Source organism: Pongo pygmaeus, chromosome 5, assembly GCF_028885625.2.
Source record: "Pongo pygmaeus isolate AG05252 chromosome 5, NHGRI_mPonPyg2-v2.0_pri, whole genome shotgun sequence".
NCBI classification, from domain to species: Eukaryota; Metazoa; Chordata; class Mammalia; order Primates; family Hominidae; genus Pongo; species Pongo pygmaeus.
Window position 1 is genome coordinate 33,501,753 of NC_072378.2, and position 15,844 is coordinate 33,517,596.

General features: G+C 47.7%; 1 protein-coding gene across 9 annotated transcripts in view; it reads right to left on the reverse strand.

Annotated features, from left to right (window-relative positions):
* Positions 1–13,775: 13,775 nt before the first annotated feature.
* Positions 13,776–15,844, reverse strand: part of COL11A2 (collagen type XI alpha 2 chain) — a 29,652-nt gene continuing 27,583 nt past the window's right edge. For 7 of the 9 annotated variants that reach the window (XM_063666099.1, XM_063666102.1, XM_063666101.1 and 4 more), the window contains 2 exons: positions 15,345–15,551; positions 13,787–14,900 (listed from right to left, as the gene is read on the reverse strand). In XM_063666099.1, coding sequence (XP_063522169.1) covers positions 14,760–14,900; positions 15,345–15,551 — 348 coding nt within the window. In that variant the 3' untranslated portion in view covers positions 13,787–14,759. Of the gene's footprint in view, positions 14,901–15,344; positions 15,552–15,844 lie in introns of all 9 variants that reach the window. The other 2 variants (XM_063666103.1, XM_063666097.1) reach the window with 1 other exon arrangement.

Consider the following 15,844-nt stretch of genomic DNA (forward strand, 5'->3'; position numbering starts at 1 on the left):
ACCTATAAGAGAAAGTGCTAGAGAATTGGAAAAATGAAAAAGAATTTGAGAAGCCAATGGGAATGGAGCTAAAGTGTATGGTCATGGCTCATTAGATTTGGGGATATCAGAATCCCAACAGCACAATGGGCTCATTAGAAAATTAATAAGATTACAAAACAGGTTAAAGGAAGCATCAAAAATAGTCCAATTTTAGCAGATACAGAAGCTACAAATTTAGCAATAGTTTTGGCAAACCCTCAACTCATGCAATTTAACAATGCTAGGAACTGAACCAAAGGGGAATGCCAAGACAAAAAGCTTATAAACTTTAAGAACACATTTCTCTTAGTACATACAGAAACAGGGCACTTCCACACCTTTGATTTATTCTCCAAGCTTAAAGAGCTTTGCCCTAAAACCAGATCCTTTCATATGACGGGACAAACAGCCCCAATGTTCTTCCCTTCAGATCTGTTCCAACCTGTGTCTGAAGACACTCTGCACTCAAGTTAAAACAGTTTAGACAAAGGACAATGTTTAGGAACTCCAGGAACTTTGAGATACAACATCAATGGCAGCTTTTAATTAGGAAAACCCAATCTAATAAGAAAGGCTATTTTGAATACTGGGGTATGTGGAGGGGAAAGTATCAAGGTGGAAGGTTATGAAACATTAACGGGAGATACAGAGAACCAAGACAATTTCTATGGTGATTTCTCCTGCCCCTGGGCATGTTATCTGAACTTAAGATTGCAACTCTGGGAGCTGGAAAAGCTCTTAAGAACCTCTGGAATTCCACTTCCCACAAAACAACATAATATGAAATAGTGACACATCTCTAGGAGAATATGTAAAATAACAATTATGATAACATTGTTGGAGAAATCTGACATAATCCCACCAGGAGGACTCTTTAAACAACTCATTTTGGCCAGCCAAAAGGTAGGTGGAGCTTGGAAGTGAATTGTGAATTACACCAATATTAAGAAAAGCAGCTAATTCTGAAGTAGTATTAAGTGGCAGTGACTATTCTAATCACTTTAAATATTTAACTCAATTATGAAAAAAAAATGTGATTAGCACTGTACATGATGTTTTTCCTTAGTAGAAGATCTTGCTAAATCAACCCTTGATTAGCATTCATGCATCAATCTGGCTGATGTATCCTTTTCAATCCCAATAAATTATATTCACCAACAGTCTGCTTTCACTTAGCAGCCCCAACCTTTACTAAGTTGCCAGAGTAAATTCTCCCACCCCCGAGGTACAATCCATTGAACAAAATTTAAACAGCCTAAATCCAATTCAAGAATTAACATTGTTTTATTACCCTAATGACACATTAACCAGGAGTGACTTGAAAAAAACTGTGTCCATGAGGAAAGTTTTTGGGGTAATAGAAATATTATCTTCATCGTAGTAGTTACACAATGAATATGTTTGTCAAAACTCATAAACAACTGTACAGCTATGGTTTCACTGTATTTAAATTATATCTCAGTAAACCTTATTTTATTTTATTTATTTATTTATTTTTGAGATGGAGTCTCACTCTGTTACCCAGGCTGGAGTGCAATGGTGCAATCTTAGCTCACTGCAACCTCCCCCTCCCAGGTTCAAGCAATTCTCCCACCTCAGCCCCAAGTAGCTGGGATTACAGACATGCACCACCATGCCCAACTAATTTTTGTATTTTTAGTAGAGATGGGGTTTCACCATGCTGGCCAGGCTGGTCTCAAACTCCTGACCTCAGAAGATCCGCCCACGTCAGCCTCCCAAAGTGCTGGGATTACAAGTGTGAGCCACTGTGCCTGGCCTGAACCTGATTTTTTTTTAAAGCAACTGCATCCAAAAACCTCTGTCTTCCATTATTAATTTTATGAGTTAAAAGGAACAGACTATAAAAGAGCACAAATTTCAGTAAAATTTTGGGGAGAAAAATTCTGCCCAAGACCAGGCAAAAGCCTTTGTGCTTGAAACCCGCCAACTTGAAAAAGAGGAACAGAAATTAATTGGCGTGTTTGAATTCTGAAGACTGCATATCCCACATCTGTATTAAACTTGGGTCTCTTCATTGAATTATGTGGGTCCTTAAAAGAGCCTCAGAGCTGTGCTGTCTAATATGGTAGCACTAGCTAGCTACCTGTGGCCATTTAAATTAATTAAAATTAAACTTAAATCTCGAATTGAGTTTCTTAGTGCACTAGCCATGTTTCAAGTGCTCAATAGCCACATGTGATTGGTGGCCACCACATTAAATTGCGTAAATGTAGAACATTTCCATCATCACAGAAAGTGCTATCAGACTTAGAGGCCAAACAGTGTTAGAGGCCAAACAGGTATATAGACCACTGGAGTTTAATGACTTAAGTATTGAATACAAAATTAGGTGGCATATGCCTCTGAAAATTCAATTGGCTGATATTTCTAACCATTGAAACCATGTTGAGATGGCCAGGCACAGTGGCTAATGCTTGTAATCCCAGCATTTTGGGAGGCTGAGGCAGGTGGATCACCTGAGGTCAGGAATTTGAGACCAGCCTGGCCAATGTGGCAAAACCCTGTCTCTACTAAAAATACAAAAAATTAGCCAGGCATGTATCGGGGGAACCCACCCCCAATATTTCAATGTAGGTTCTTTCTATTTTCCCTAAGTGTCGGCCGGTCTGAGAAATAAAGAGAAAGAGTACAAAGAGAGGAATTTTACAGCTGGGCCGCCGGGAGTGGCATCACATATCGGTAGGTCCATGATGTCCACCTGAGCCACAAAACCAGCAGGTTTTTATTAAGGACTTCAAAAGGGGAGGGGGTGTACGAACGGGGAGTAGGTCACAAAGATCACGTGCTTCAAAGGGCAATAAAGATCACAAGGCAAAAGGCAAAGCAAAGATCACAAGGCAAAGGGCAAAATTAGAATTACCGATGAGGGTCTATGTTCAGCTGTGCACGTATTGTCTTGATAAACATCTTAAACAATAGAAAACAGGGTTCGAGGCCGGGCGCGGTGGCTCACGCCTGTAATCCCAGCACTTTGGGAGGCCGAGGCGAGCGGATCACAAGGTCAGGATATCGAGACCATCCTGGCTAATGCGGTGAAACCCCGTCTCTACTAAAAATACAAAAAATTAGCCGGGCGAAGTGGCGGGCGCCTGTAGTCCCAGCTACTCGGGAGGCTGAGGCAGGAGAATGGTGTGAACCCGGGAGGCGGAGCTTGCAGTGAGCCAAGATCGCGCCACTGCACTCCAGCCTGGGCGACAGAGCGAGACTCCGTCTCAAAAAAAAAAAAAAAAAAAAAAAGAAAACAGGGTTCGAGAGCAGAGAACCGGTCTGACCTCAAATTCACCAGGGTGGGGTTTTTCTCCACCCTAGTGAGCCTGAGGGTACTGCAGGAGACCAGGGCGTATTTCAGTCCTTAGCTCAACCGCATAAGACAGACACTCCTAGAGTGGCCGTTTATAGACCTCCCCCCAGGAATGCAATTATTCTCCCAGAGTATTAATTATCAATATTCCTTGCTAGGAAAAGAATTTAGCGATCTCTCTCCTACTTGCACGTCTGTTTATAGGCTCTCTGCAAGAAGAAAAATATGGCTCTTTTAGCCCAACCCCGCAGGCAGTCAGACCTTGTGGTTGTCTTTCCTTGTTCCCTAAAATCGCTGTTATTCTGTTCATTTTCAAGGTGCACTGATTTCATATTGTTCAAACACACATGTTTTACAATCAATTTGTACAATAGTGTCCCTGAGGTGATGTACATCCTCAGCTTATGAAGATAACAGGATTAAGAGATTAAAGTAAGACAGGTGTAAGAAATTATAAGAGTATTACTTGGGAACTGATAAATGTCCATGAAATCTTCACAATTTATGTTCAGGCATTGAAGTAAAGACAGGCATAAGAAATTATAAGAGTATTATTAGGGAAGTGATAAATGTCCATATTAAAATGAAATCTTCACAATTTATGTTCCTCTGCCGTGGCTCCAGCCGGTCCCTCCCTTTGGGGTCCCTGACTTCCCGCAACAGGCATGGTGGCAGGCACCTGTAATCCTAGCTACTTGGGAGGCTGAGGCAGAAGAATGACTTGAACCTGGGAGGCAGAGGTTGCAGTGGCCTGAGATTGTGCCATTGCATTCCAACCTGGGCAACAGAGAGAGACTCCATCTCAAAAAAATAAAATAAAATAAAATAAAAAAGTCTTGATCCACATTGCAAATATCCTAGTGGTGTACTAACAAAGCCAGAGGCCTCCTCAGACAGCCAGACACCTCAGAGGCAGACATATGTGGAGAGGTAACTAATGGTGGCCTCACGAGGAAAGGGGGCAGCTACTCCATGAGCACAAGCTCTAGATACTTATAACAGCCTTCAAATACTTCAAAAAACAAAACAATCCCTCGGGGAGAGATTTCCGAGCAAAACAAAACAGCCCATTTGTTTTTAGACTCCTGCTATAATGCTTTGCCTAAAGGTATTGGCCAAGGTGGGTGGATCACTTGAGGTCAGGACTTTGAGACCAGCCTGACCAACATGGTGAAACCCCATCTCTACTAAAAATACAAAACTTAGCCGGGCATAGTGGCACGTGCTTGTAATCCCAGCTACTCAGGAGGCTGAGGCAGGAGAACCTGGGGAGTAGAGGTTGCAGTGAGCTGAGATCCACTACTGCACTCCAGCCTGGGTGACAGAGCAAGACTCCCTCTCAAAAAAAAAAAAAAAAAAAAGACGGGTTGTCCTTATTTCCCCTTTCTCCTTCAGCTGACTGGAACACAAACATGAAAGCTGGAATTCAAGCAGTCATATTGGACCTGAGAGAGAAGTGCTATGTTGAGGCTGGTGGAAGAAAAAGAAGGAACCTGAGTCTCTGATACTTAAACACTACATCAGCCCTAGGGTTGTATGTGAGAGAGAAATGAACTTCTATCTTGGTGGAGACACTGTTGTTTTCAGGGTTTTCTGTTTCTCACAGCTGAAGCTAATCCTAACCAAGCAGAACAAGCACAAAGTCATCAAAACATAAACTGGAGTTTGCAAAGTGCATGTCACCTCCAAGCACCAGATACAGTAAAATGATGAGATGTTTGTCCCAAGCCCTGGTTCAGGACCCTCCCTAACAGCTCCCCGACAAGCCCTTTGTCTTCTTAGTAATCATGCCTTGCATGGTGCCTTTTCCAACATCATGCCCCTCCGTGGAGCTCATTAGTAAGGAGCAAGTGAGATTCTTTTTATTTATCTAATCAGTGAATTCCAAAAACTGACAAAGAGGATAAAGAAGGAATACCAGCCACTGTTATGCATGTCGATAAGACATTTGTTCAGTTCAGGACCATCTCAATTTCAGAGGGGACCTGCATAGATTTATTTGCAGTAATAAATCAGTAACACAATTCAGTGGCAATTATACTTCCCAGTTTCCCACACTGCATCTATAGCTGCCAGGTACAAGTCTTAGTATCTTCAAAGCATTTGCAATAGCCATAAAACGGCTCTTTCAAGACAGCAAAGTGGTGGCAGGCATTTCTACAGCTCAGGGGTGCCGAACACGTCTAATGCATCTTTTCTTTATTGGTGAATGTCATGTTTGACAGTGATGTAAATGGAACAGCTATTATGAAAAACGTGCTTATAGTTTAGCCAAAGAAAATATGTAAGGGTAACATTGTGGGAGGGTGGAGTGTAAAGATATGAAGAGTCTGGGACCCTGATGGCATCATTAAATGGTCAAACCAATGCTGGAAGCTGTCATCCTCAGATTTCTTGTGAGAAAAATGAATTCCTGTTTATTTTAGCCCCTGTTTTTGGGGTTGTCTGGGCCTGCACTTGCAAGCATTTCTGCCAGATGCAGCAGGTCCCAGGAGGCCCTTTCAGACCTAGGGCATTTGGTTGCCTTTCCCACTCTGTGCCTTTGCTTATTCCCTTTTTTTTTTTTTTTTTTTGAGACAGAGTTTCACTCTTGCTGCCCAGGCTGGAGTGCAATGGCATGATCTCTGCTCACCGCAACCTCCGCCTCCCAAGTTCAAGCTATTCTCCTGACTCAGCCTCCTAAGTAGCTGGGATTACAGGCATGCGCCACCATGCTCGACTAATTTTATATTTTTAGTAGAGACGGGGCTTCTCCATGTTGGTCAGGCTGGTCTTGAACTCCCGACCTCAGGTGATCCACCCGCCTCAGCCTCTCAAAAGTGCTGGTATTACAGGTATGAGCCACCACACCTGGCCATCTTTGCTTATTTCTTTTTTTTTCTTTTTTTTTGAGACAGGGTCTTATTCTGTCTACCAGGCTGGAGTGCAGTGGCATGATCTCATCTCACTGCAACCTCTGCTTCCCTGGTTCAAGTGATTCCTCTGCCTCAGCCTTCCCAGTAGCTGGGATTACAGACACGTGCCACTACACCTGGCTAATTTTTTGTATTTTTAGTAGAGACAAGGTTTCACCATGTTGAACAGGCTGGTCTCGAACTCCTGACCTCAAGTGATCCACCTGCCTTGGTCTCCCAAAGTGCTGGATTACAGGCATGAGCCACTGCACCTGGCTGCTTATTTCTTACTGGGATCTCTCCAGTTTAGAGCAGAGGTTCTCAACTCAGCCTGCACTTTGGAATTGCCTGGGGAAATTTTACACAAGTCCCTTTGCTCACGCCCCAAATGGATTGAATCCAGATCTCTAAGGGTGAGCACTGGTGGACATGACTATTTTTTACAGTTCTTCTAGATTAGTGATTCCCAATTTTTTAAAATCTAAATTTGAAAAAAACTCTCAATTTTTTAAGAGTATAAACCCCTTTATACTCTTAAAAATTACTGAAAACACTGAAAAGCTTTACTTACGATATTATTGATATTTACTGTATTCAAAATTAGAACTGAAAAAGATTTTTAATATGTATTAATTCTTTTTAAAATAGCAATAACAGGCAAGGCTCAGTGGGTCACGCCTGTAATTCCAACACTTTGGGAGGCCAAGATGAGCAGATTGCTTGAGCTCAGAAGTTGGAGACCAGCCTGGACAAGATGGCAAAACCCTGTCTCTACAAAAAATATAAAAATTAGCCAGGCATGGTGGCTGGCACCTATAGTCCCAGCTACTTGGGAGGCTGAGGCTGGAGCATTGCTTGAGCCTGGGAAGCGGATGTTGCTGCAGTGAGTTGAGATCGTGCCACTGTGCTCCAGCCTGGGCAACAGAGCGAGATCATCTCAAAAAAAAAAAAAAAAAAAAAAGAAAAGAAAAAAGCAATAATAAACCACTTTTGTATATGCTTAAATTTGTCCATAATAAAAATAAACAAAAAGTACTTTAAATAAATAATGGCAAATGTAGATCTTTAAAAAATTAGAAGACCATCAACTTTATTTGGATCATGAGTCAAACACACACACACACACACACACACAGACACACACACGCAAAACCTACAAAACAGTCTTGGAAATCTGAACACTGACTGGATATTTGATGACAACAGGAATGATTATTAAAATTGTGGTAATAGAATTGTGATTACATTTTAAGAGTAAAACAGTAAAATCTTTAACGAAGACACAAGGAAGGCCCATGTATCCATTATGTACAGTAGCCACAGTGCCTAGGGCCCACAATATTCCCAGTGGCTCGTGGCAATGTTTACATTTCTTTTAAAATAGAAAAAAAAATTGCTTTAAGGTTGAAGAAAATATTTTAATATATAATATTAATATACTTGCCTGTATATCAACACAATCATAAGTATGATTTTGAATTTATTGTTTAAAAAAGTGCATAGGGCCCGCAGAAGTCACAATGCAGCCCTGGATATAACGACCACAAAAGTTTATGTGCTGAATCACGAAGTGGCAAAATATGAACTGGCAGAGATGTCGGCCTCTGAGGTTAGAGAGGTCATGGCTACAGCCGCTGAATGTAACTTTGGGTTGCCCATCCAGGAGATTGGGTGGCAGGGAGAGCAAATGTGATCATGAAGGGGCTGGTTGTATCACACTGGTCAAATGCATACAAAGGAGTCTGTTTAGACAGAAGCGAAGAAGGGAAAGCAAGCGGACACCTCCTGGGGGCCCCAGGATCCCACATTATCTGGGAACAGTGCCCCCAACACCCCTCCACCTCCACCAAAGGGTGTCCTACATACCTGTCTGTTGGTACAGTGGGCCCTCAGCCACAGAAAATTGGTTCTCAGGGACAGAGAGGACCCAAGCTAAGCCAATCAGATTGTCTCTCCATGACTCTGAACTATGGAGCCCAGAGACACAGAGGTCAAGAGCAGCTCTGCTGACTGGTGGGTATCCACACTCCAGGGACAAAGTTCATGAGTCCCTGAGGTTCCCAGAACTGCTCTCACTCTTCCCTACTGAGTCAACTCTGTCTTCAAATCCTGAGAAACCCAATATTTTTACAATCAATTCCTTTTGGAGCTTAAGCTATTCTGAATCAGATTTTGCTATTTGTAACAAAAAAATAATAATAGTAAATAGGGAGTTTTAACAACACTAAAATCAAAAGTGTAAAAGGGACAGCAGCATGCCCCAGACACCCACATGTCAGCAATAACCAAGACATGGAAATGGAACCAAGACAGCTTGTCAGGTCCCTCCCCTCCCTTTCCATTGCAAAGGCTGTCACTAAAGGGGGAATTATTCCTTTACAGAGCAAGTATTATCCCACTTTGCAGGTGAAGAAACTGATGCTGAGGTTAAATGTGCAACTCAGAAGCAAAGCATCCCTGACAAGCTAAAGGAAGGAGAAGTCTCAGTTGGAAATACAGAGAGGCCTGCTGCCAGCTAGAATCAGTGCCACCTTTGGCCCTAAGTCTGCTCAACCCACCCAAAACTAGACCACCTGCTACTCAAACTCTTTTGTCTGAGTCCCTCTCTCCCTAGGGCCCCAATCAAACAGGGTGCTATTTCTCATCTTCTCCCTAAACCTAATGTCTTTGAAACATGTTTGTTGGGTTTGGGGTTTGTTTGTTTCTATAGATTTGCAGTTCTAAAAGTAAGGAAAACCCGCATGTATTAATACAAATAACCACAACTGGAAAGGGATGGAATTATAAGAAATCTCTCCCAGCATTAGTAATACCGGTATGCCTTATTTCATGAGGCGAGCAGGCCGATTACCTGACCCAACAATATAGCCCAGGCCCGGGGGAGATGTGAACACAACGAAGAAGATATCTCTATGACCCACATTCTTTGGCCCGAGGCTCTGCCGGAGTCCAAGCCTGTTATAGGTGAAGTGGCCAAGACCTGGAACATGACCTTTACATGAGCTGCCATACAGCCAATGTGGCTTTTATCTGTTGTACTTTGGGAAACCATCCATGTCTCAGGAACCAAAAGTCCTTCAACCTAGAGTAAGGCGTTTTAAATAGAAAGAGAGGCCAGATAGGCCAGGCGCGGTGGCTCACGCCTGTAATCCCAGCACTTTGGGAGGCTGAGGTGGGTGGATCATGAGGTCAGGAGGTCGAAACCATCCTGGCTAACACGGTGAAACCCCGTCTCTACTAAAAATACAAAAAATTAGCCGGGCGTGGTGGCGGGCACCTGCAGTCCCAGCTTCTCAGGAGTCTGAGGCAGGAGAATCGCTTGAACCCGGGAGGCGGAGGTTGCAGTGAGCCGAGATTGTGCCACCTGCACTCCAGCCTGGGCGACACAGCGAGACTCCATCTCAAGAAAAAAAAAAAAAAAAAAAAAAAAAGAGAGGCCAGATAATCCCAGCACTTTAGGAGGTTGAGGCAGAGGGATCTCTTGAGCCCAGGAGTTTGAGACCAGCCTCGGCAACATGGAGAAACCACGTCTCTACTAAAAATACAAAAAATTAGCTGGGCATGGTGGCACTCGCCTGTAGTCCCAGCTACTCAGGAGGCTGAGGGGGAAGAATCACCTGAGCATAAGAAGTCAAGGCTATGGTGTGCCATGATTGCACTACTGCATGCTAGCCTAGGCAAGGGGAGTGAGACCTTATCTCAAAAACAAAAAACAAATAAAAAAAAAAGAGGCCAGGGCAAAGTACACAAAATGGATTGACCTGCTCCTGCCAACTGAGGGAAAGCCAGACAGGGTGATATGCTGGCTCTCGCTGAAGCTGAGAGCTGTGTTCATTCTACCATGCTGGCCGTGTGGGGAGAGCCCTAAAGGAGGAGCCCATGTAGATATCCTTGGTCTTTATTCAAGGACTAGCAGGACAGGTCTTCCCTACTGAGATGGCAGTCTGCTCTCAGTGCCAGTTCCCATGAAACTACTCTGAAGATGAGAGAAAAGATAACAGAAGGCCAATTGTAAGCACTCAAGGTGACCTCTGCTTACTCTAGGTTTGAGTTGAGAAACATAACTATGGCCTACACATGTACAGTCTGTGAACTGCACAGCTCGATAGAAAGAAGCTCCAGTGTGGCCCTGATGCTCCCTGCTGACCACACCACACTTGCAGGAAAAGGGGCTAAGCAACCACAAAACAAGGTGGCCACCAGCTACTACACAGAAACTTATTTCTGAGGCAGCTGGAGCCCTTTGTTTGTTTGTTTGTTTGTTTGTGGTGGGGTCTCTCTCTGTCACCCAGGCTAGAGTGCAGTGGCAAGAGCATAGCTCACTGCAACCTCAAACTCCTGGGCTCAAGTGATCCTCCTGCCTGAGTCTCCTGAGCAGCTGCAACTACAAGCACATGCCACCATGCCCAGCTAATTTTTAAATTATTTTTTTGTAGAGAAAAAGGGCCGTGCGTGATGGCTCATACCTGTAATCTCAGCACTTTGGGAGGCCGAGACGGGCAGATCACTTGAGCCCAGGAGTTCTAGACCAGCCTGGGAAACAGGGCAAAATCCCATCTCTACAAAAAATACAAAAACTAGTGGTACATGCCTGGAGACCCAGCTACTCAGGAGGCTAAGGTGGGAGGATTGCTGGAACCCACGGAGGTCGAGGCTGCAGTGAACCATGATCTTGCCACTCCACTCCAGCCTGAGTGACAGAGACCCTGTCTCAAAGAAAGAGAGAAAGAGAGAGAGAGAGAAGGGGTTTTGCTTTGTTGCCCAGGCCGAGAGCCTTGTTTTGACTCACTCCCTCCTCTGTCTCATCTCCACCCCCACCTGCCCTGGTCCATTCAAAACTACAAACCTCAGCATGCAAGACAGCCAAGGGAGGGCAAGAACAGCTCCGTGTAGCCCATGGCCTTCTAGGATATGTGGTGCTCCCAGGTACAGTGATGTAAGCGGTCTGTAAGTTATTTTTATTTTATTTCACAAGTTATTTTTTAACCATAAGTTACAGATGCTAAAAATATAAGCCCAAAGCTGAAAAGCAGCTCCAAGGGTGTGACAGGCCAGAGGACCCACCCCACAGCCCTCCCTCTATACATGATCTCCCACGGGGTGGCTCACGCCTGTAATCCCAGCACTTGGGAGTCCGAGGCGGGAGGATCATGAGGTCAAGAGATCAAGACCATACTGGCCAATGTGAGGAAACCCCGTCTCTATTAAAAATACAAAAGTTAGCCAGGCGTGGCAGTGCACACCTGTAGTCCCAGCTATTCCGGAGGCTGAGGCAGGGGAATTGCTTGAACCTGGGAGGCAGGGGCTGCAGTGAGCCGAGATGGCGCCACTGTACTCCAGCCTGGGCGACAGAGTGAGACTCTGTCTCAAAAAACAAAAACAAAACATGATCTCCCTGTGCACCCCATCCCAAACCCTCCTCTCCTTCGCCACCATGCCAGCACACAATTCCATCATATCACTCGCCTTTTCAAACACCATCTATGACTCTCTCTTAGTTTTTGGGTTCAAGTTCAACTCCTTCCATAAGCAGTCAATACTTTTCAGAATTTGGCCCCTCCAAAAAGAGTTTATGTTCTGCCCCAATCAAACCCAAAGTAGTTCCCTAAAGCCTCTGCCTTTCTCTTCCCTACCTCTTCCCACCCCATCCAGAAGCCTCCATTGCCCACCAGCCAATGGAGACACTGCCAATACCCACAGGCCCAGAGGTCCGGGCACTAGCCCTATTCACACCCAGCCCCACCCCAAAACCCCGCCTCTACAGCCCTGCCCTTAAACCCCTCCCACCCTTCCTTAGAGCCTGGCCCTAGCTTTCCGGAGGGGAGGAAAAAGTTAGCTGCCAAGAGAAGGCTGTGGGCCTGGCCTCCTCACAGCAACTTGGCACAGACTCCCTCATGAAACTGTTAGATGGGGTTGGTTGGCAGCACTGTGTAATTAAATAGGCTTTTGTGGATTGGCCTGGGGACTTAGCCGCCATATATAAATGTTATTCGAGTGACTGTACAGCATTGTTTCCATGCAGAAAAGCCCTCGGAACTCAGAGCATCTGACCAAACGTGACCTTTGGGAAAGTCCTCTTGCTGTTCGGGGGGCGACCTCTGTGGGTTTGGCTCCAGCTGCAGAAAGAGCGCCAGAGAAACCTCAGCTCCAGCCCGGCTAGGCTGGGAGTGGGTGCGGGAGAAACAGTTGGGGGGCACCTATTTAGATCTGATCTTCTCTTGATCTGACCCTGAAAGGGAGGGAAGGGGGTGTCTGAAGCCCCTGGGCCTTGGATATTGAGATGGAGGGCCTGGGTGATCCCACAAAATCTATCCACCACCGGACCCCTGACAGATGAGATCAGGGGCTTCTTCCTCCATTCGGCCTTCGGGGTCAGGGGGTTCAGCGGGTGACAAGGAAGAGGCGTCTGAGGGACCGGGATTATTCAGCTCACCCGGTGCAGGGCCGCAGTCTCAGCGCGGGCACTAGGGGGCGGCAGAGGCGGAGGCGCCAGCGCCGAGGAGCGGCTTCCACCCTCGAGAGGTTTTTCCGCGCACCCGCCCGGGCCAGGGTGGCCCTCTAGACGCCCACGTGGGGCTTCCTGCGATCGAGAATGAGTTGGGACCGGGACGGCCAAGCCGATGCTGTCGGGGACACGCTGGGAGGAAGAAGTACGGGGAGGAGGGGCGGGGGCGCAGCCTACCCGGGCTCGGGCTCGGGGTGAAGGGCAGCCCCGCCAGGCCCGCCCCGAGGCTGCGGACGCGAAACCGGCACACAAAGGCGCGCACTCTTGAGTCTGGCGCCCGCGAAGAAGAGGGTTGAGGAAGAGGAAATTGGGATGAGGCCCTGGTACACGTTTTAATGCAGCGCCCTGACAGGCAGGAGCCAGGCAATGCTGCTTGGCAATGTGAAGCCCCACGGGCACCAGCTAGGGGGTCCCGGCTGCGCGGCCAGCCTTGGAAGAGATGACTTCTTGGACACATAACCCGGAGGGAGCAGAGCTTCTGAGTGCCCAGGAGAGGGAGGCTAGGGAAGTGGGGGACAGTCAAGAGTGGGGGGACACAGGCAGGGACTGTGCGACTCCACCCAACACAAAGACTCAAAGAGTATGCACGTGACTATACGCGAGTGTGGAGGGCCTGGCCACAGCCCTGTCTTCATGACAGCACAGCACAAGGCTGATGGGGAGGGATAAGGTGACCAGAGGTACAGATGCAGTAAATGTCTTGGAAGTGGGCCTCAGCCTCCCCATTTACAGAGATTAGACTGGGCTATGTAGCACCGTCCCACCCACACCCAGAAGCAATTGCACACCGGTGTCAGAACCTGGAGCCACAGGGACCCCAAACCCCTACCTGGTGTCCCTGGGGCATTGTTTGTAATTTTATGCTAGTCACCCAGGCTTTGTAAACTCTGGGCACTGACACCCCAGCTGGACAGGGCTTGCAGGGTATCTGAATTAAGCCATACAATTCTGGTAACCACTTAGCTGGGAAGAGAAAGCATCAGATGGGTGTCGGGGAGACTGAAATAACAACACAAACAGTGACACAGACACCTGGGAGGAGACAATCACATTATTTAACCATCAGTCAGCATAGAAGCTGGGCACAGGGTCCTGGGAGTCCCTTCCATATGCCACACATTAACCCTTTAATTGCAGGATCAGGGAAAGTGAGGGGTGCCCAGGGGAGGGACAGGGGTGGCAACAAACATACTCAGTGGCTCAGGGCCATGGCAATTTACCAGCCAATATAGAAGAATTTTAATATTCCAGCCATCTGCTGGATGCAGCCCTGCACACACCCCACACTATTCCATTTCTTCCCTGGGGGAGCATCCTGGCCCTCAAGTAGCAGGCAGTGCCTGCCAGACCCAGACCAAGTGGAAGAGACAGTGGGCACACGGGCCAGGCAGCCAACACCTGCGGGTTAGAGAGCCCCACCCTGGCAGAGTCAGAGCCTTGAGGCCAGGGAGACCACATATTCCAACTTTCACAGTGGGTGCGACAGGTGAGGTGGGAGGAAGGTGGGAGGGAGGTGGGGTTCAGCCCTGAAACCCCCCTACACACAGTCACTGAGGAAAGTCCTGACGCCAGGATGTGGGTGCCGGAGCCCACCCCCGAGAGCCCTGTCTCCAACGTCTGCTGATTTTTGTTGGCGTTTCTCTTTTTTGTTATTTTGCTTTCCACACTTTAAATAATCAATATAATTACTTTTAAATACAAAATACACCATGTCCTTTCTCTTCTCTTCCATTTGTTTGGGGTGATTGGGAGGTGAGTTTTAAATAAGGGTCTCAGCTCTCTAACGGGTCACAGGCTCCAGGTGGGAGGGCCAAGAGCCCCAGATGCCACTCCTCCCGTGGGGTGTCCAGGCAACCACTTCACCCCTCCCCTGGCCTGCCCCTGACTGAGGGCTCTCCACGCCCTGGCCCAGGGCTCCCTAGATAGTGAGGAGCCCTCTTGGGAGGTGGCACAGAGCTGATGTTGTGGGATTCCAGGTGGGCCTGGTTCCGATGGACAGGATCAGACAGAGATGGTCCTATCCCATGAAGCAGACAGGCCCCAGCAGCACCCCTCCCCGCCTCGGTGGGGCTCCCAGGTCTGAGAAGGAGGCATCCAGCACTGGCAGCTGCTCCAGCACAGGCGTTCGCACCTCCAGCACCGTCCGGCCTTGCTGTGTCTTTAGGGGGAGACAAGAAAGTGTGAGCAGGGTGGAGGCACCCCCCACCCCCTAACCTCAGGCCCAGGCTCACCTCTCCTCTGAGCACCTCGGCCCCATCAGGGTGACTCAGGATGTACAGATTGGGAGTGTCTGTGTGCCCATGCGTGTGTGTTTGCTTCTCCCCCACCGTGTGCCTCTGCTGGGCAGCCATGTGCCAGTCTGTTTACACATCTGCATTACCCTGTGTGACGCTGGTGTTTGTACCCAAGTGAACCTCACCCAATGGCTTCCATCCTTTCCACCCTCCTCACCGGCTTTTGAGCTCCCTCAGGCATCTCTGACAATCCAGCAGGACGGACTCCTCCCTGCTCCCCCTGGGTGCCCTGCCCAAGGGGTCTTCCCACCTCCTTCCTCCAGCCTGAGTCTGAGATCAGCCCCCGACCCAGCTCTTCCTGTTCCCACCTGGCAGCCATCTCTGAATTCTTTGACATAGGGGCTAGTCTCCGGGCTCAGCTCATCCTCATTGGCCCCGCGGAGTCTCAGGGGACCATCACGGGCTGCTCCAGAGCAGGGGTAGGAGACGTCCTGGTGGGCTGAGACGCTGAGCAGCCGCAGGAAGGTGAGCTGGACCACACCCACTGGGGAGCCCTCTGAGTCCACGTAAGAGAACTGGGAGGAGAGAGAGGGCTGGCCTCAGGGGGAGACAGAGATGGGCCTCAGGAACATCTACAGCACCAGGACAGCTGAGCCAGAGTCATGAGCAGGGAATGGCTGGAAGGCAAGGGCTGGGAAAGAAGTGAGGGGCTGAGTGGGAGCCAGGAGACTGGGGGTACACGAAAGGCAAAGTGAACATCAGAGGACCGCTGAGAAGGAAAGGAAGAAAGAGCTAAGAAGTGGAGAAGGGGTGGCAGCCTCCGGGGGGGCAACAGCCAGGGGACTGTCACCAAAACCCAGAAACCACT